The sequence below is a fragment of the Ornithorhynchus anatinus genome, chromosome X1 (genome assembly GCF_004115215.2).
Source record: "Ornithorhynchus anatinus isolate Pmale09 chromosome X1, mOrnAna1.pri.v4, whole genome shotgun sequence".
NCBI classification, from domain to species: Eukaryota; Metazoa; Chordata; class Mammalia; order Monotremata; family Ornithorhynchidae; genus Ornithorhynchus; species Ornithorhynchus anatinus.
The window spans coordinates 15286906-15309182 of NC_041749.1; the positions used below are offsets into that span (position 1 = coordinate 15286906).

The 22277-nt window shown below is 40.1% G+C and overlaps 1 protein-coding gene across 1 annotated transcript in view; it reads left to right on the plus strand.

Moving 5' to 3' along the window:
• The window catches only part of TFAP2D (transcription factor AP-2 delta), a 46929-nt gene that overhangs the window by 20768 nt on the left and 3884 nt on the right, over positions 1-22277 (plus strand). Inside the window, exons 5-6 of the mRNA XM_001509544.4 lie at positions 1269-1410; positions 13489-13602. Coding sequence (XP_001509594.2) covers positions 1269-1410; positions 13489-13602 — 256 coding nt within the window. The remainder of the gene's footprint in view (positions 1-1268; positions 1411-13488; positions 13603-22277) is intronic.

The window sequence follows — 22277 nt, forward strand, 5'->3', positions numbered from 1 at the left end:
TTCAATGAGGATGGGGTTATCCACCTGAAAACAACAGACACACACACACATGGAGACACAGAAATACATACCAGTTCTTGTTTTAATAAAAGAAGACTGGAGAGTAAGTTACTTGTGGGCAGGGATCATGTTTACCAATTCTACTGTATTCTCCCAAGAGTTTAGTACAGGCTCTGCACAGTAAGTGCTCAATTACTACCACTGATTGATTGATAGAGTGTATTAAGTGGCAGAGAATTGGTAATGGTAGCTCCAAGGGAAAACTATCTTTGGGGAATTCTCTTTGTCCCTCTCTACTCACACTGGAGGATTATCTGATGTCAAGCCTAGGGTCAGATCTAGATTAGGGGGAGAAGGTTATTGAGAGTGTTGTATCCCCTTTGGGGATCAAGGTAGAGGACTAAACTGAATCCCCAGGGTCTCTGTAAAGTAGCCCCAATTCCAGTGGTTAAGATTGAGTGACTGATTGGACACATCTTTTTAGATTGGAGATGATTTGGGTAGGATTGGGTCTCTAAGGCCTCCTCCAGACTGGATTAGAGCCCCTCTTCACCCCTCTCCACCCTCCACCCTAGCTCACACCCAAGTTCTCAAGGCTGTATGAAAATCGAAGTCATCACATTGAGAAGAGGGGAGGGTGGCAAGCAGCATGGTTAGCATATAGAGTACAGGCCTAAGAGTCAGAAGGATCTGGGTTCTAATCCCAGTTCTGACACTCCTCTGCTATGTGACCTTGTGCAAGTCATGTCACTTCTCTGTGCCTCAGTTATCTCATCTGTAAAATGGGGTTCAAGACTGTGAGCCTCATATGGGACATGTACTGTGTCCAATCTGATTAGCTGTATCTTCCCCAGAATTTAGAGTAGTGCCTGGTGAATAGTAAAGTGCTTAACAAATACCATTAAAAAAAAAGGCAGGGCTATGGGCTTCCAGGTGTTCACTATTGGCTCCCATGGGAAATCTGTGAAAGCACTATAAAGAAAACTGGGTGTTCTTAAGGCCCAACTCTTGGATGGAGAGTTGAACATTGTGTATCCTAATCCTAGCTTCTCCCTTCACTGAGCATACTGAGGGAACTTGCAGGGTAAGTAATTAATCGTCTCTAGGTTTCAGTTTCCATGTTTGGTCAGTAACCCATATTCCAGGTTGCACAAAAGGAGATTGACTCAGAAAAGGTCTGCCTGACAGGGGCATTTTGATAAATGTGAGGACCTGGTGTTAGCAATGGATTTGAGTAAAGACAATTGACTTGTTTTGTCGTCCAACAGGGGAAGCTTTGCACTTGGCCCGGGATTTTGGCTACACTTGTGAAACAGAGTTTCCAGCCAAGGCGGTAGGAGAGCACCTCGCCAGGCAGCACATGGAGCAGAAAGAACAGACAGCAAGGAAAAAGATGATTCTAGCAACAAAGTAAGCTGAACGGGAAGAAAATCAAACATCCGTTCCTCTTTGGAATGTCTGTTCAAGTAGGAATGGTGGGAAGTAATTTAGGAATGTGCCCGTATGCATGGGGGACCATGGCAGCAGCCACCTCCAGTAAACAATGAAGGGAAATGTTCTCTTTATCCCATGAAAGAGTTTTAGATTTGCCCTCCTCTAGCTATAAAATTCACTGCCTCATCCTGGAAAAGTTGTAAAGAAGATAACTTTCCTGGAAATATGTTCCAGAACCTTCAGATCATTTTTTTTTGCAATTGTTAAGCACTTAGTATGTGCTGGACATTGTACTAAGTTCTGGGATAGGTACAAGATAATCAGGTTGGACACAGCCCCTGGCCCTTCACAATCTAAACACCCATTTGACAGAGATGAGGAAACTGAGCAAAGAGAAGTTCAGTGTCTGCCCAGTGTAACATAGTAGATAAGTGGCAGAGCCAGGATTAGAACCCAAGAGAAGCAGCATGGCTTAGAAGAAATAGCACAGGCTTGAGAGTCAGAGGATGTGGGTTCTAATCCCGGATCCACCACTAGTCTGCTGTGTGACCTTGGGCAAGCCACATAACTTCTCTGTGCGGCAATTACTTCATCTGTAAAATAGGGATTAAGACTGTGAGCCCCACATGGAATGATCTGATTAACTTGTATCTTCCCCAGTGCTTAGAACAATGCTTGGCACATAGTAAGGACTTAAAAATACCATAATTATTATTAATTATTATTATTATTGAATTATTAAGTCCCCGGCTCCTAGATCCTCTTTCCACTAGGTAATGCTGCTTCTCCATTTTCTAAGGAATTCTGAACCGTGGAAAAAGAGGGACTACTTTCCTTCTCAAGCAGAGTGGGCAATTGTGATCAGGTTCTCTTGCTAATTGTAGATTGTGCAGCTGGAGTGAGTCTATTATAACCCATTCATCTACTGCTAAGTGCCATCATTTTACAATGAGGAGAAGTAGGACTGCAGTTGTACCCATTCCAAAGGATAGCTGTGACTTTTTTCCCCCTGGCACTTTTTGAAGCAACCAATCAATCAGTCATATTTATTGAGCACTTATTGTGTGCAGAACACTGTACTAAGGACTTCGGAGTCCAGCGCTTAAAACAGTGCTTTGCACATAGTAAGTGCTTAACAAATGCCACATCATTATTATTATTATTACAATACAACAGTTTTGATAGGCACTTTCCCTGCCCACAACGGGCCTACAGTCTGGTGGGGGGGCAGGGGAGAGAAGCAGCGTGGCTCAGTGGAAAGAGCATGGGCTTTGGAGTCAGGGCTCATGAGTTCAAATCCCAGCTCTGCCACTTGTCGGCTGTGTGACGGTGGGCAAGTCACTTAACTTCTCTGTGCCTCAGTTCCCTCATCTGTAAAATGGGGATTAAGACTGTGAGCCCCACGTGGGACAACCTGATTCCCCTATGTCTATCCTAGCGCTTAGAACGGTGCTCGGCACATAGTAAGCGCTTAACAAATACCAACATTATTATTATTATTATTAACTGAATTATCTTAAGTGGTGATTATTCCCATACTTGGGCATCTGTTGATATGATGCTGGGTCCTCAAATCAACCTGTTCCACAGAGACTCAAGAATGGGGAAGGAGTTGGAAATTGAAACTAAATTCTGAAATACAGAAAATATAAACACAAATATGAATTTAACAACAATACCACGTTCAATATGCTCACTGTTACCACAGTTTGTTGGACCATCTTTATGCAGATTATTTCCCTCTAACAGAAAATAGGTAACCTGAGAAATAGAAGTGAGCAGAGATGTTATCTCCCTAGAGGAAAACTCCAAGAGTCTCTTTGAGAATGGGCTGTACTGATCACAGAGAGGGAGGGGCAAGGGAACTGAAGGGAGTGAGATGTGAGTAATGACAGGAGATGATCTCCGGTTTGTATGTCCTGGAGTCTGCTAAAATTTGCTAGACCAGGGCTTCTTAATTTCTCCTCAATGCAGGTCATCTATATAATTTATTTCTGTCTCTCCCAGCTTCCACTATACCTGTTATTCCACTACCTTCCACTATGTCTGTTACTCCACTACTTCCCTTAGGAGACAACACAAGCTGTGACTCAGTTTCCTCAGAAGCTCAGAGAATACGCTGATGATCTGAATGCTAAAAGGCAGGCATAGTGAAAAATGGGGTTCAGTAAGATGGTGATTTGCCTTAGACCCAAGTTTGGAAGCATTGGCAAAACAACTCTGAGAGAAGGCAAATCTTCTAATTGCTGGCATAGGGTGATATCTAGTGTCTGTTGCCTCCTAGCCTCCAATCAAGAACAGACAGGCAAATCATTTTTCTTTTTGCCCTGCAGTGATCTAAAGAAATATTTACCCAGTAAGGAGCAAACTTTCCACCACTAGAGTCAAGAATCTTTCCAAGGAATCAATAGAGTCAAGATTTCCAGGGAATCAAGAATCTCTTTAATATTTCTAAAGAGTTAAATTTTCTTAATGTTGGCAAAGGGCACTGGGAATGTTTCAAATGCTAGCCATAATATGAGAGTAAATTGAATTTTTTTGTTGTTGTTGCTTTTGTTTTTCTAATAAAGCTCCTTTAAAGAGAGCTCAAAGTGCTTCATAGTCAGTCTTTTCTTGCCCTTAGAGATATGGACAATTTGTTCATTCATCCAATAGTATTTATTGAGCGCTTACTGTGTACTAAATGCTTGGGAGAGTACAATTGTCCTCACAGTATAGAAGAACAAATGGAGACCCAGAGAGAAGTATTCAACCAGCAGGGGAGGAATTAGGTTTCTGAGGGTACCTTATAGTAGAGCTGTTTTTTCTCTATGGGGCCTGTGAGAGAGATTAATTTGCATGTGCTAACCCAATCGGGTTATCGAAGTGATTACCATCTTTATAAGAAACATTGGTCAGCCTTATGTAAAACATATTTAGAATTTGACGTTTCATTTGAAATTCAGGTAGCTGCCCAAAAACTCTTCTGAGTCTCTGCACAGTATTCTTTCTACAGGATTAATCTTCCTAGACCCGAGTAAGAGCTTCTTTATCTTAATAATAATAATAAGGGCATTTGTTAAGCATTTACTATGTGCCAAGCACTATTATAAGTACTGGGTGGGGTGATACAAGGTAATCAGATTGCCCCTCATGGGGATCACAGCCTTAATCCCCATTTTACAGATGAGGGAATTGAGGTCCAGAGAAGTTCAGTGACTTGCCCAAGGTCATACAGCAGACAAATGGCAGAGTTGGAATTAGAATCCATGGCCTCTGACTCCCAAGCCCTGGCTCCTTCCACTGAACCACTCTGCTTCTTGAAAGCACCATTACTATCATCATCATCATCATTATTATTATGAATGGTCACATTTGGACAGATCCCAAAAATATTAATACACATAAGCTGGAAGTTTTTAAGTGCAGGTCAATCGTTCAGTTGTATTTATTGAGCATATTTATTGAGAAATTACTGTGTGTAGAACACTCTACTACGAGTTTTGGGAAAGCCAGTCTTCTGTGGAAACCATCTGAATCCATCAGGGGTCTTGGATCCAGAAATGTTGCTTTCTACCCTAATATTTTTTAAAATAAAAAATTATGTTTATAGAAATTCAGCATGACCTAGTGAAAAAAGCATAGACTTGGGAGTCAGGGGACCCGAGTTCTAATCCCACCTCCATCACTTGTCTGCTATATGACTTTGGTCAAATCAGTTAACTTCTCTCTCTAATTCCCTAATCTGTAAAATGGGAATTCAATACCTATTCTCTCTCCTACTTAAGCTGTGAGTCCCAGGTGGGATCTGACTGCCTTATATCTACCCCAGTGCTTACTACAGTGCTTGGCACATAGTACTTAACATATACCACAATTAATTTTATTATCATTGGCCCCATCAAAATTAAAAAGTTAATCTCTTAAGCAAGTCATTTTTGACTCTCCACACTTTAATTTCTTTCCCTCTAACTTAACAAAACCACTGAGCCAGACAAGGCATTTTGAGGTTTTATTGAATTGGATAAGCCTCATGTATAAGGGAACCATCGAGGTAGTGATATTATAATAATTCATTCAATCATTTACTCATTCATTCAGTCATTTATTGAGTACTTACTGTATGCAGAACACTTTACTAAGCGCTTGGAGTGTACAATTTGGCAACAGATAGGGACAACCCCTGCCGAACAACAGGAGCACTTACTGTGTGCAAAGCACTGTAGTAAGCACTTATAATAGTCATAAGTAACGGTATTTGTTAAGCACTTATTATGTGCCAAGAACTGTGCTAAGCACTGAGCTAGAGCATTTATAATATAAGCAGATGGGACACAGTACTCATCCCCTACAGAGTTCACAGTCTCAGGGGAGGGAACACAGGTATCCTACCCACATTTTCCTCATTTAAAATGCAGAGAAGTTAAGTGACTTGACCAGATTCACATAGAAGGCAAGTGGCAGAGCCAGAATTCAAACTCAGGCCCCCTGATGTCCACTAGGTTATGAAAAACATATCTAAGTGAACTTTGTCCAGAAACCAGAAGTTCTTTAGTAATCATGATTTTATTCATTCACCCAGTGCCTGCATGAGCTCCATAGGGAACATCATTATTCCTACCCTTCTGCCAGGAATCATCATTTGAGATTTGTACAGTAACCATCCATTATGTCAGGCCAAAGCCACAGGCACCATGTCAGTTGGAAATGTGAGATGAACCGGGGAAATAGGGGAAGAAAGACAAGGTTGTGGTGTGGGAACCACCAAGGTCATTTTGGGGGATACTCAGATTTCTTTTTGTTTCTAGGATAGTCAGAACCTGCACTTCACTAGTATTGGAGCTAATTCCAGGAAGCAATGGGTTTCAGAGAGGTGTGCTTGGGCACATTTAAAAGTATTTTAGCTAATAAGCCATTTGACTTCCATTAAAAATGGAAAATTCCATTTCTGATAACAAAACAACTGAATAATAATTGTGGTATTTAAGTGATTACCATGTGCTAAGCACTGGAGTAGAATCAAGATAATCAGGTTGGATTCAGTTCCTTTCCCACTTGGGGCTCACAGTCTTAATCCCCATTTTGCAGATGAGAGAACTGAGTCACAGAGAAGTTAAGTGAGCTGCCCAAGGTCACACAGTAGACATGTGGAAGAACCAGGATTAGAACCCATGTCCTCTAACTCCTACGCCCGTGCTTTTTCCACTAGGTTCTTTCCACTAGGTCATGCTTCTTCTCTTGCTACCTTTCTGTTGACTTCCCTGCTTCCTTGGTCCCTATGAATGCTGGAGAATTTTTAAAATGGTATTTGATAAGCACTTACTATGTGTCAAGGACTGTTAGAAGCTCTGCCATACCTCCAGTGGTTGCCTATCAACCTCCACTCCAAACAAAAACTTCTCACTCTAGGCTTCAAGGCTCTCCATCACCTTGCCCCTTCCTACCTCTCCTCCCTTCTCTCTTTCTACTGCCCACCCCACATGCTCCGCTCCTCTGCCGCCCACCTCCTCACCATCCCTCGGTCTCGCCCATCCCGCCATCGACCCCTGGGCCAGGTCCTCCCGCGGTCCTGGAACGCCCTCCCTCCTCACCTCTGCCAAACTGATTCTCTTCCCCTCTTCAAAACCCTACTTACAGCTCACCTCCTCCAAGAGGCCTTCCCAGACTGAGCTCCCCTTCTCCCTCTACTCCCTCTACCGCCCCCCTACACCTCTCCACAGCTTAACCCTCTTTTCCCTCCATTTCCCTCTGCTCCTCCCCCTGTCCCTTCCCATCCCCTCAGCGCTGGGGGGGAGAACAGTCTGCTCAATTGTATATATTTTCATTACCCTATTTATTTTGTTAATGGAATGTACATCGCCTTGATTCTATTTAGTTGCCATTGTTTTTACGAGATGTTCTTCCCCTTGACTCTATTTATTGCCATTGCTCTTGTCTGTCTGTCTCCCCCATTAGACTGTAAGCCCGTCAAAGGGCAGGGACTGTCTCTATCCGTTGCCGACTTGTTCATTCCAAGCTCTTAGTATAGTGCTCTGCACATAGTAAGCGCTCAATAAATACTATTGAATGAATGAATACAAGTTAATCAGGTTGGATGGAGTCCCTGTCCCATGTGGACCTCACAGTCTAAGAAAGAGGAAAAAGAGGATCCTTTCAAAGACTCAACTCATAAAAAGTTTCTTGGTTTCAGTGCACTCTGTTGGTTAAAGTATGGTGTCTGAGATTTAGTTTTACTGTATCTTTACAGTGTTTTCCCGTCGTCCTTATTTTTGGTTTCCCAATTTCATCTCACTTTATAGAATCTCCATATCCTTCCTAGTATACCTGTGTTAAGATGAGCATGGCTTCAGTGTTAGGAAACTGACTTGATTCCCATGCTTCATTATGATTCTGTCTTGCCATTTGACATTGACAGTATAGTCCATGAATGATGCTGATGGAACTTGCTTGTTGTCCTACTGCTTCCTGGATTCTTCCATTCTTTACACAGGGTCTTTCAAACTCAACTCTCTATATTAAAAAAAAGAGGATCAGTAATCCTTCTTCATCCTGGTGCTGGTGATATTGGGTCCAGAAATAGCCAAACTCTGAGTGGCACAACTAATCCAAAAGATAAAGTGAAATTTTGTGGCTGCCAACTGAGGCAGGGAAGGTATAGCAGATGAGCAGAGGAAGAAACAGGGGATTGGAGTCATTTGTGCTGGACCATTTTGTTTCTGGCTAGGGATTCCTTACCCCCTTTCTGTGTGTGTGTGTGTGTGTGTGTGTGTGTGTGTCATTTCTTAAGCACTTACTATGTGCCAGGCACTGTACTAAGTACTGGGGTAGTTACAAGGCAATTGGGTCCCACAGAGAGCTCACAGTCTAAGTAGGAGTGAAAACAGGTATGGAATCCCCATTTTGCAGCTGAGGGAAGTGAGACACAGAGAAGCTGAGTGACTGCCCAAGGTCACATAGCAGGCAAGTGGCAGAGCTGGAATTAGATCCAGGCCCTTCTGACTCCCAGGCCTGTGATCTATCCACTAGGCCATGCTGCTTCTATTCCTCTTCTCTTGTTACCCTTCCTCCTCTCGGTCTCTTCTCTTTCCCAGCTTCTCTTGACCAACCAAACTAAACTCACCAGTCACTCCCTGCTCTTTCGATTTGGCCTAAATCAAACATTACCTCAGGTAAGAGTGTTTGGGAACTGACACAGTTCATTATTTCAACTTTTGAACATTTTATTCAGGAAACCCATGCCAGGCCCAGTTTTGAAAAAAGCAAGAGAGGCAGTTTCAGAGTGCTTGGCCAATACATCACTCAGCCAGTGGTACTTGTTGAGTGCTTAATAATAATGTCGGTATTTGTTAAGTGCTTACTATGTGCAAAGCACTGTTCTAAGTGCTGAGGGGTTACAAGATGATCAGGTTGTCCCACGTGGGGCTCACAGTTTTCATCCCCATTTTCCAGATGAGGTCACTGAGGCACAGAGAAGTGAAGTGACTTGCCCACAGTCACACAGCCGGCAAGCGGCGGAGGTGGGATTCGAACGCATGACCTCTGACTCCACAGCCCGGTCTCTTTCCACTGAGCCATGCTGCTTTATGTGTGCAGATCACTAAACTAAGTGCCTGGGAAAGAGTAGACTCATTCCCTACTCACAAGAAGCTTATAGTCTTGAGGGGGAAGATGAAATGACAATTAATTCAATTCAATCATATTTATTGAGCATTTATTGTGTGCAGAGCACTGTACTAAGCGACTGGAAAGTACAATACAGCAATAAAGAGAGATAATCCCTGCCCACAGTGAGCTCAAAGCCTAGAGGACCCCTTCTTACTCTTGTTGTTCTTGGGCACTCTGTATGTTTGTGTATTTGTGTGTGTGTGTGTGCGTGCATACTACTTTGACGTGTCACAATCAACTCAGAATTAATCAATTTTGCAAATTAATATTGCCTCACTTCCTCTTTCATCCAGCTCCACCCACACTTGGTTGTTGTTTTAGTCCTTTAGTCAGGAAAAATGTTCTTTTGCTTAATATTTTCTTTGTACACACTAAACTCCCTTCCTCTGAAAAATCGAGAAGGGCAAGGGACAGGAGGATTTAAGAATCTTAGCAGAAACAGTGTTCTGGTTTATATATGAGATACAGCCTCAAATCAATGTCAAACAGATAAGAATTCAAGGATGGGGAAAAGAAGCATACCATTTACAACATAAGAATGAGAAGCACTTTCATAGAACCAGTCTATAATGATAATTATGGTATTTGTTAAGCAGTTACTATGTCAGGCACTATTCTAAGCTCTGGGGTAGATACAAGGTAATCAGGTTGGACACAGTCCCTGTCCCACATAGAAGTCACAGTCTTAATCTTCATTTTACAGATGAGGGAACTGAGGCACAGAGAAGTTAAGTGACTTGCCCAAGGCCACAAAACAAACTAGTGGTGGAGCTGGGATTAGAACCAATGAGCATATGCTCTTTGCAAATTCTGTTGGAGTAGTTTCCAAATCTCCTTAGAGTTAGAGGGAAAAAGTATTCATTTAGATATTTGAGGTGGTCAGAATCAAACTCAGTTGATTGAGTGAGCATACATGGAATGTTGAGAGCAGCTTCCTCTAAGCTGCCGGACTGAGACATTCAGATCCAAAACACTGGCATATCTAGAATTTTTAAAATTGCAGCTTGGATTGCCGATTTGCAATGGCAGCAGATTGGATCGCATATTTATTCTTCACCTCGATGAAAGCATATTTGGTTTTATATGGCTATATTGCCAAGTAAATAATCATATGAAGGGCCCATTGATTTGTGCAGTTAGTCTTGTATTTCCATTTTGTTTCCAGTGTTTTGTTGATGAATCAAATATTTTGGAGTAATTAGACACTTTTTTTAAACTATTTTATAAATGTTCTTCCCAAAGGATTTGGGGGATCATTTCACAAGAGCCAAGTTTAGACTGTTTCACTGATTAAAAACTTAAAGGGCCTTGAAGAAGAGCAGACATGGGGTCTCCTGCCGTGATCCTCTTAAGAGGGGTTCATGCTGTTCCTTTAGCAAATGTTAGCAAGAAATCCTGCTCGCCTTTCATACTAGTGATAGTGATGTCAACTACTGCAGGAGAAATATAAAATCCTGAACTGGGACAACAGCAAGAAACTGAAGCAGAAGGTTATTTAGGCCGTGTGTCACTCTAAAACTTCCACACTTGAAATGTTTTTTTAAAATCTTCATGAACTCATGTGTCTCTAATGATAGTGATGAAAATAACAAACTTTGCATTCGAACTTCAAGACAAAGATCAGACTCAACTCCAATATTTAAACCCCCAAACTGGAGGTAGTTTATGATGTTAAAAAATAATACTTTTAGTAACACCTATATGTATGTATCCCAGTAAAATATCTTGCAATTCTCGTGGGAAAATTGTTTAGAAACTCACTGCTCTGAGGAAGAACCTGACAATGAACAATAAACTAAGCAATGGCCCATAACTATGAATTCTCAGTCTTTCCTGTGCGATAGTTTGGTAGAGACCCTTAGTTTATTAAACTGGTAAACCTTTAAACTAAATTCACTTGGTTAACACCTCAGCTAATTATGCATCCAGTTTTCTAAATTGTACCTGCTACCTAAATCATCTGTTTGAAGATTATAATACTGTAAAGATGCTTTGCAGATACATCCAAATTATTAATCCCACTGGATTTTTCTTTTAATTTGGTCTTAAAATTTCCAACTTTCTTTTTCATAATAAGGAGATACCAGGTAGTAGCTCAAATGCGTATCCTAAAAGAGTTGAATATTAGTATTGGGGTTTTTATTTTTACTGTTATCTATATATTCAGAGCCTATTTTTCTGAGGTCTTGAGCCTGAGAGAGTCTGTGAAAATTTGTCTAATGAAATTATGTAAAATACAAAAAGGAAAAATGCAGGGCAGACAAAAATATCTCAATGTGTATTCCATACCATATCAACTATGACTGAGATAGTCAGGAAAGACAGGATATTCCAGAAACATACAAGTATACTTCATGATAAAATTGGGTTATGTTCCTTGAAAATGTAGTTGTGTTGTGAATGGTTGCATTGTGAGTTGCATTTCAAATAAACTGTAATGAACTCTAATGTGCTCCAGAACCCCTAAAAATAATGTGAAATTCTAGATTGTAACTTCTTTGATGTCATAGATCATGTATAATAATTTTATTATGCTTTCTCAAGCACTTAATTCAGCAATCTGTACACAACTGATAATAAATTCTATTGATAAAGTTTTAAAAAATCTTTAATGTAATTCAAAGCATAACATCACAATATTAAATTAAAAGTTGTAATGATTAAGTATATAGGAGACTACAGAAATAGAAGCCTATTTGGCTGATTAGTGGTTTTTTTATTTTTAACAAGTCATTTGTCCAGTGAAGATTGATAAACTTTCTTCTTTTTAAAGCATCTTGTAATGGGGCTAGCTTCTTGTGACCATTTGAATTCCCTTTTGCATTAGGTTATTTATAAAATCATGTTTATAAATGAATATTTATTTGAAAGAGATGCAAGACTTTTTAATCATGAGGTTTTAGCTGATTGTGGAGGGACTATACTTTCATCTGTCAGCATCTTGCAATGTCCTCATTGGATTACAGTTATTTTGAATGAGATGCAATGAATTTATCAACTTCTGCATTATTCAATTCTAAGTTCTAAATTCTAAGTTCTAAGTTCAATTAGAGAAGCAGTGTGGCTCAGTGGAAAGAACATGGGCTTTGGAGTCAGAGGTCAAGAGTTCGAATCACAGCTCTGCCACTTGTCAACTGTGTGACTGTGGGCAAGTCACTTAACTTCTCTGAGCCTCAGTTACCTCATCTGTAAAATGGGGATTAAGAGTGTGAGCCCCACGTGGGACAACCTGATTCCCCTGTGTCTACCCCAGCGCTTAGAACAGTGCTCGGCACATAGTAAGCGCTTAACAAATACCAACATAAGTTAAGTTGCCTCCCCAATTCTATATATTTCTTTTGCTGTTGCTATCTGCTCAGAGGTCTTTTCAACTCCTGGAGAATCTGACAAACAGTAGGTAGAGCTTACTCAAAGATCTAGTCATTGTTGATTGCTTAAATACATTCCAGAGTTGGAGTGAGAGAGGGCTTTCCTTCTTGTAGCCTCCAGTCAGAACATCAAGCCAATTGGGAATACACTGGGGTAAACCATCAATTAATACATGTTGAATCCCCAGAATAAGCAGCATGGCCTGGGGGAAAGAGAACAGGCCTGGGAGTCAGAAGGACCTGGGTTCTAATCCAGGCTCTGCCACTTTGCTTTGTGACCTTGGCCAAGTCACTTAACTTTTCTGTGCCTCAGTTACCTCATCTGTAAAATGGGGATCGAGACTGTGGGCCCCTTGTTGGTACAGGGACCTTGTCTAACCTGATCAGCTTGAATCTACCACAGAGCCTAGAACAGTGCTTGACACAGAGTAAAGCACTTAACAAATACTATCATCAATAATTGCATAGTGAGGTGGTTGTAATCCAGAGTGACATCAAACAGTATAGGTTGAATCCCCAGAACGATTGTATGGTGAGGTGGTTGTAACCCAGGGTATACCTGTAATATGTATTGTTTAATGATACTTAACAGTTTATTATTTATTCCTATTATTTTGAAATAATGGTGTGCCCCTAGTGGCCAGGTTTAAACAAGGTATAATGTAAGGCTAATTAATCAATCAATGTTATTTACAAAGTGCTTACTAGGTACAGAGTACTATTCTAAATGCTTGGGAGAGTACAATATAAAAGAGTTGGTAGAGACATTCACTTCCCACAAGGAGCTTAAAGACAGGAAATTTTGTTAAAATCATTCCAATTCCAGTGTCTATTCTCCAATTTTCATTTCTGTATAGATCTAGTTAAATATGTGATGATGGGAGAATGTGATGGTCGGTTTCTAAAACTTTGGTCAGTGATTTCTAAAATGTAGACAATGTCACAATCTTGAGTTATTCTGTAAATCACTCTAGGATAACATACATATAAAATCTAGGATTTGAGATGAGTAACTTTTCCATTCCTTACTCTCTTGTTTTAGACAAATTTGTAAAGAATTCCAGGACTTATTGAGTCAAGACAGATCACCCCTGGGATCTTCCAGACCCACTCCAATATTAGACCTCGACATCCAGAGACATCTAACACATTTCAGGTAAGGCTCTTCTTTTGCTCTTTCACTTTGAGATTGTGGAATCTGATATTATTTGAAATTCCTGGGGTTTCTTCTTAAAAAGTAAATCCTTTTCTCATCGTTCATGTGTTTTTTGTTGTTGTTGTTGTTTTAACCCCAGATGTTGAAATGAGACAACTTTATTTAATGAAGATTGGACTGAGCCAGGTTGAGTTGTCCACTGGGCACATATTTTAAAATCACTTTTCAAAGTTTAAATTGGAGGGAATGGTGAATCAAGAAGCATTTTGGGAGTGAAAATTCTGATTTTTTTCCAAGCTACAGTCTTGCCTATTAGCAATGTTAGTAATTAGGCAATGTTCTCAAGCCTTTGATAAGTAAGTGGATATCTTTACTCCTTAATTGCCAAGAGAGGAATGAAGAAATAGAGGGATATCCTGATTTGAACTGTCATAACAAATAACAGAGGGTGGGAAAACTTAAATGTCAAGAACTGACACACATTAGTGGTTTACCAATGAACATTAGCTACAGCTGGAAGCTTTTAGGTTAGACCATCTATTATGGAGTCTTCTGAAGGCCCTTGAGACAAGGAGAAGCATATGACACAGCGTATTATTCTGGGCACTCAACATAACATGATGTCACGTATGCCATTTTGCAGAAGAACTGAGTTGGTCTGACTTAGTGTTTCGTCCCAAAGGGCCCCTGCTCCTCCCACATTCTGAAACCTCAGTGTTCCCTTCCCGGGTCTTTCTGAACGTGGACACAGCTTCCAAGCAATGGAATTTGGCTGTAGGAGCTGCAGACAAAAGCATGGTGCCAAATCTGCCCCAGACAGGGGACTAGCCAGCTGAAAACTGGACTGTCCAGTATAAAAACAGATGCTTGGCCACTTATTGACAATGCATCTTGGTTTAACTGGGGCAGTCCTTATTTATGTAGGCTATTCGAGACAATTTTTGAAAAATTGAGATAAATATCCCAGAATTGGGAATGTCCTCATTAACCTATCCAGTCGTCCTGACAATGACCTGAAGCTGCTCTTGCTCACTTAAAACACTTGAATTTTCATATATGATCTCAATTAGCTTAGGTTTCAGAACTTCCAGAATCCCACAGACCTCTAATCCCACATTACTATCTTTCCACCCTCTTGCGGTTGTCGAGAGAAGGATGAGATGCATAAGCTAAGTGAGAAGATCCAATGACCATGTTTTCCACAAAAATAGTGTGATTTAGTAATTTAGTTTCAATATAAGGAAATATTGTCCCCTGACAATGAGGACTAAATCTGTGGAATTTCCTTCCCCAGGTGTCTTTTAAAAATCTTCCTTTTCCTAAGGTTGGACAGGGAAAGTCACTCAGTAATGAGATGAATGCTTTGTTTGTGAAATTCTTTTCTGTTCTTTTGAAGCAATATGAGTGTGAATAAGGGCCATTTCACTAGTCATTAACTTTTAATCCCTACCAATACAGTGTTAGGTTAGAGGTAATCTAGAAGTGGAGTATTCCACAAAAAAGATATATTCATAATGCCTCCAGGAGGAGACCTTCAAAAACCATCTTTTCCCTTTTTCAAATGTAGAAATGCACATTTTTTAAACACAAGAGCCATTTTCCCAAAATGACAGCTTGTTGAGTATTAGATGTATGCCCAGTGTATACAAGACCCTCCTGAGATGGAATGTATGGTTTTGTGCCATAGTACAGTTTTCATTCCTATGATCCTTAGTTGCTTTCCAATCTAAGCAATGTAGCATTCTCATTCTACTAGTCCATGCTTCTCATAGGGACCTAGAGAAGGGTGAACTAACTTCAGTCCAGAAAGATGATTGATTGAAGGCTTGGGAGGATTACCAAAGTGAAGAGACCAACATTCTTTTAGCCCCAAGTTCATGGTAGTCATCGTCAGTGTTAACATCATCATCATCAACATCATAATTATTTTCAAGTGCCTGTGATACGCAGAATAATATGTTAATGTTTTAGAATTATCGGAGGAAAAATTTAGAGAACTCACAAGCTTCAGTAGAAAGACACTTTCATTATCATCAACCATATTCATTTCTTGCTCTTGAGGTATTTATAGATGGTCAACTAGATTTACAGCTCAAATTAACCTATTTAAAGATTAGCCTAGAATCTCATTGATTCTGTCTGTCCTCTTAGAATACTGTGAAAGACAAAGATTCTGAGGTGAAATACCATTAATCACTTTATTCACAGTTGTCTTGGTTGGGCTACAGCTTGGCTTTTTCAAAGTTGTTCTATTCCAGCAATGAGGACCCAAGTTAAAACTTGTCTTGGTGGCAAAACAAGCAAAAGAGTAAGATTTATGGGGGAGCTGAATTGAAAAGTAGCAATTTCTCATTGGGTTTCAGTTGGAAATACATATTTGGGATTATTTTTTCCCCTCCTTGTTCAGCATTTCTTGTAAAAGGGAGGCAGGAGGAAGGGTGCTGAGGACATTCTGCTTAATTGAGTGAAGTGAAAACTGTGCTATAGTCACTCCAAATTTCCTGAATTAGGTGATATGGCTTACTCATATTCAGGTGGATGATCTTTGACTTCTTTACTTGAGGTCTGCTTTCAGCATCCTGGGCTGGGTCATGGAGGGCAGGTGTCGGGTCTGGAAGGCAAAACTTGGAATGATTCCAAAGAAGTTAGAGTTAAAGTCAGAGTTGCTCAATAAACCATGAGTACAATTTTGTGGTACAAAATGGACACCATTCTTTTGGATGAACAGAAATAATGTGACCTGTAGTCTCCGTGGTGTCTGTTCTCCCAAGAATCAATCAATAATGGTGATTATTGAGCATTTACTATATGCAGAACAGTGTACTAAATTAACAGACATGTTGTGTACCCGCCCCCCGCCAAAAAAAAAACAAGCTTACAGTTTAGAGGATTGACTTTTTCCATCAAATTGAAGGAAATTGATTTATTAGTTATTATTTCTGGAGTACCATCAGGTAGTACCTACTGGCCGACAAAACACAGCATCCAACACATTGGTTATCTCCGGGGATTAGTTTGAATTTGATTGACATTGGTAGAAGGTACTGCAGGCCCAGATACACAGGAATAGCAAACAATTCCTGCTACTGTGTCCATGTGTAAGAATGGACTCTACTAAGGTGGATACCCTAAATTCAGGAAATGTCAGGAAGCTGATTTTCTTCTAAATTGCTCCTTGTGGGCAGATTATGTGTCCTCCAACTCTGTTGTACTCTCCCAAGCACTTAATATGATGCTTTACCCACAGTAAGCACTCAGTAAAGACCACTGATGGATCAATTGATTGCTGAAAACGAGACTTATGTTACTTTTCTCTTTTTCCCTCATTTCACAAGTCCAATAAGGTGAGGACACTATCAGTCATCCAAGGATGAGATTTAATCTTCTGGGTCCTCATTCTCATTCTGTACTGAGTCATAGTGTCACTTGTGAAGCATCTGACTGCTTTCTACCTCGAACGTCTAATCTATTCATTCAGTCAATAGTATTTATTGAGCACTTACTATGTGCAGAGCACTCTACTGAGTGCTTGGAATGTACAATTCAGCAACAGATGGAGACAATCCCTGCCCAATGACGGGCTTACAGTCTAATTTATAAAATGATGTATTTTTGTAATTGTGGAAAATCAGAAAGAACCTTAAAAAATCACCAGAATTAACTAGGAATTCCAGAGTTGGAACAATTTTAGCCCTAATAGAGCATACTAAGGAAAAGTAGCAGCCACCATCTTGAAGGTGAAGAATGATCTTGATTTTTTTCCCCTAGGCCATAAGGGAAGAGTTTGTCCAGTTATGAGTCTAGAGGTGACAACAGTTCCCCTCCTCCTAGCTCTTGCTTCTTCACTTCCATTTCCTTCTCTTCCAACTTTTTATCCATCCTAGTGGAGAGTATCCCTACTGCTGCAGGTGGCTTATATGGCTGTTGGGAGAGAGGGTCTCTTATGCCCACTTCAGAATGCAGAGATGCATGTCCTCTGTAGGGAAGCAGAGGATCTAATTGAACAGAACTTGTCTCTATCTGTTGCCGAATTGTACATTCCAAGAGCTTAGTACAGTGCTCTACACATAGTAAGCGCTCAAAAAATACTAATGAATGAACAGAACCATCATTTACAACCTGATATTGGCTCCTCCCTCTCTCATTCAAGGTCACCTTCCTCTGACCCTCATTCCAGACTGCAGATCCACTGGTACTGTGACATATCCTTCACTCTGGCTCATAGACATGGCACAATAAGACTCCAAGCTCAGCACTTTCTATAAAGGAGTTTGCAAATACCTAAAAGTTGAGCTACCACTTTGGACACTTCCTTGACCTATCTAACAGTAGTAAGAGCATCACTTATTTCTGCCTTTGCTGTTGAAGTTGAGGAGGAGGAGGAGGAGCTGCCAAGTTCAGCTCCCCAAGCAGACACCACAGTGATACCCACTCTCCAAGTTTAATGTTTTGAAAAATGTTCCTCAGACAGTTTAATCCAGTTTTCACTCAGGAAGAGAGTAATCTGTGGTTTTAAAACTCAGATGATTAAAAAAGAGAGGCTATGTAACCATAATAGGAAAGACTTTCTGCAAGAGGGTGTATGGAGGGTATTAATAGATCTTAGTATGTCATTAGTCAAGGCATATGTGTGCAGAGCACTGTACTAAGCACTTGAGAGAGTACAATATAACAGAGATAGACACATTCCCTGCCTACATTCACCTATGAAAAAAGGTTTGTGTTCTTTTTCCTGGAAATTTCTTCTGATATTCTAAAACAGTAGCTAGTGTTTTCTCTAAAAATAATTTTCAGATTGGTACTCCAAAGTACTTGGGTGCAGCTTCATTTCATAGTAGGGGAGGGGAGGCTACCAGTTTTTAACATCATCTAGGTGGGGAGTCAGGGAAAAGTGAGAAGAAAGAAAAGAGCAGGAGAAGGAATTATGGGAAATAGCAACAGAGTATGGAGGAATGGGACTTTCCAGGCTACTTAGATGTACCTAGTTACCATCATCTGATATTATGCTCTTCTTTAGGCATTCTTTCTTGGTAGCACTATTGAATTTCAATGCCAGTATTTCTTACAGCATGCTATTGCTTCAAAGCAATGTTGTAAAGTCTTCTGGGGCTTCAACACCTCTCTCCCTCTCCTCCCTAGTCTTTGATTCACTTGAATAAAGTGATTAAAGTCCATTATACTTTAGCAGTAGATAATGGCAGATTATAATTGGGTGCTTACTAGATGCCAAGCAGTGCTGGGGTAGATACTCAGTAATTACATCAAACAACTTCTTGTCTCACACAGGCTAAGAGCTAGGGAAAACAGGTAATATTATTTTATCAGTAAGGAAACTGAGACACAGGGAGGGCAAGTGATTTGAAGTCAGAGGCACAGCTGGGAGTAAAAAAATAAGTCTCCCGCCTTCCAGACCTGTGCTCTTTCAGCTAGGCCATGCTCCCTTTATTTAACATAGATAACATATGTAGTATGTTAGGATATGAAAGACAAGCCTTGTAAAATTAAAAATGTATATACATAAACTAATTAAAATATTTTGTTATTGGCATATAATTTTACATGGTTATTTAATCGTAACTATGTTCATCATATTTTTCATCCCTGGCCACTTTTTTTGGAGTTAGGAAAAACATATCAAAATTTACATTATTTCTTCATGGAATAAGAAACATCTTGGAACATCTTGGAATGGAACATCTTGTTCAGCTCTCTTTTGTTTGGCAATCTATTTCCATATCAATTTTGGAGAAAAATGAATTACCTAAGAAGTTAGGGGAAATCTTATTCTCCGGTGAGCTTTCAGACTAGGAAAAACACTGACATGTTTGTGATGAATTTGTACTATCATGCTTAGAAACAGGAGAATAGAAGACTCAACTGGTTGGCTTTTATTCAAGCCTTAGGAAGCTGAGATTCTTGGACTACAACTATCACAATGTGGGGATATTTAATAATTTTGAAAATATTAAGGGAAATCATAGTAATAGTAATGAAACACAAAAGAACATAAAAAAATTTCAATTTCTTTGCATGACAATATTGACTCCTCACACTCTTTTGCAACCACATAAAATGAGGTTAATCAGTAGAAAAGCTCTTCTGAATAGAGGAGCAGCGTGGCTCAGTGGAAAGAGCCCGGGCTTTGGAGTCAGAGGTCATGAGTTCGAATCCCAGCTCTGCCACTTGTCAGCTGTGTGACTGTGGGCAAGTCACTTAACTTCTCTGTGCCTCAGTTACCTCATCTGTAAAATGGGGATTAAGAGTGTGAGCCCCACGTGGGACATCCTGATTCCCCTGTGTCTACCCCAGCGCTTAGAACAGTGCTCGGCACATAGTAAGCACTTAACAAATACCAATATTATTATTATTAATTTAAAGGATACCCCAGGAAAGATATGCTTAGGTCACTTTTTTACATATTGTTTTATGCAATTTAGATAGGGAAATGACAGAAACCTTGGGCTTCTAAAAATAGTGTCTGGACATCTAGATGAGAAGACTCTGTGTGTGTGTGTGTGTGTGTGTGTGTGTGTGTGTGTGTAGATTGGGGATGGGGAGAAAAGGGGGAAACTGCAGTTTTGATAGTTAATTGAAGAACCACTCTGAGCAAACCCAGAATGTGAGGTCCCCAGTAACTGTTCAAGCTGGTAGGATTTTTTCATGAAGTAGCAACTCTAGTTTGACTGCCAGGACCCACTCCCTCCCCTGCCCCCCGCCCAACTCCTCTCTTCCAATTCCCCACACTTAAGAGAGGATCAGTTTTATCTGCTGCAGGACAGGTTGAGTTGATAGAGCTGATCGGAGATTGTCTAGCTTGAGGCACAGCTACAGGAATGCAGGAGGGGTTCAAGATAATCTCAGTAGGCAAGAACTAAATTTGGAAAATTATCCATTCACCACTGAATCATATTATTGCTTCCTTGTAAAAACAGGGATCAAAACTGAAAAAACCTGAGCTTTCACTGTCTCATTATGACCCTAAAGTCCTCAACTTTTCTAGAATTTATGGCTATTTAGCTGGACCATACTTTAGTAAGACAAGATATAATACTGCTCTCTTAAGGATTTTCATTAAAAAGATTTTTACAGAAATATACTAAGGATTTTCATCATTATTGGTACCCCTATTATTATGAATAGATGATATTTGAAGGTATTTGTGAGACCATACAACTAGTAATACCACTTCACAATAGCAAGGATAGGGAATATCTTTTTACAGAGAAAAATTAAAGTTACTTTTCAAGCTGGTTTCTAGAAAGTTGCCATTTTCCAAAAACAAAGGAATTCATGGTTGTAAGAAAATTCATACTTAAAGCATTCTTCTAGTTTGTAGTGTATCAGGATCTTTCTATTCTTTGTTTCTTTCAGCCAATTTCTCATCAAGACATAGCCCCAATGCTTTACATAGGTTTGGCAGGCACTACGAAGTGGCATACTTTTGCTGGAAAACTCCAGAGGAACATTGTTTCCTTTTTTATTATAAAATGTAGTCATTATTCCCTGGCCGTGACCCGCTGCATCTCTGTGTCATGCCAGCAGGCTATGCTAAAGGGCCGAATGAGAGAGAGTCTTGGCTGACATGGTTTATAGAGGTGAAAAACTTCACAGGAATTAATTGTCTGCTATTCTTCAGAGTTGGGTTGGCCCAGTCTAATGTTTCCATTTAAGGGGCAAGTGAAGAAACAGAATGGAAAATTAAACCTGCTTCCTAAGAGCAACTCTGTTGTATTGTACTTTGTGAAATATTGAGTACAGTGCTCGGCCCATAGACAGTAGTAAATAAATGCTATTGATTAAGTGACAAGTGGCACTCTGCTAGAACCCTGTGCCCTTATGCTTGATCAAATTTACAAAACATGAAATATCTGGGATTGGGTTGGAACAATACTTTCGACTCTCTTTTCAGGAAAAGGCTCTTTCAGAAGTACCATCCTTTATTTTGCATGAGCTGTGTAATGAACAACAACTCTTGAAGTTGTCTTCCTGTAAGTCAGTCCCTGATCCACTACAACAAATCCTAGAATTAATCTTCAAAGTCCTCAACAACACTTAACTGTGGTCCACAGCTATTTCTAGTAAGAAGTTTGGTAACTCTGTACCCATGGGTTGCATTTAAACTGGAAGTTTTTCTGTCAAAGATAAGCTTTTGAGGCTCCCAAGATTTTGGCTGGTCTTGAGTCCATTTTCAGATTATTTCCATCGGTCAATTTTAATTTCCTACTGTTCAGTTTCACCATCTAGAATGGCTGGGAAACACTTAAAATATTCATGTAATTATACTTTGTCTTTTATACCATCTTTCCTCTTAAAGTCAATATCAGAGTGACTGAAGGAGGGGATCAGAAGGGCTCTAAGAGCTCAGTGTCTTAAATAGCAACTGACACTGAGAGTTTTGTGGCAGTAGAGGAGGCGTCGCTAAGGTCCTATAATTCTAGTCTTCCTCTAGAGCATTTCCTTCAATCCCCTGGAGGATTCTAAGACTCTGGCTTTTTCCTCTCCCCTCTCCCAAATTCTATACCCCAGGGAGTCACATTCCTGAGGCTAGAGTGCCATCTTAATAGCCCAGACTCGTAATAGCAGGGTTGAACTGAATCAGTGCAAGGAGATGGCTTACGAGCAGAAAGAAATGCAAGGAATCATAATTAAACGGATAAGTAAAAGAGTGGTTTTAA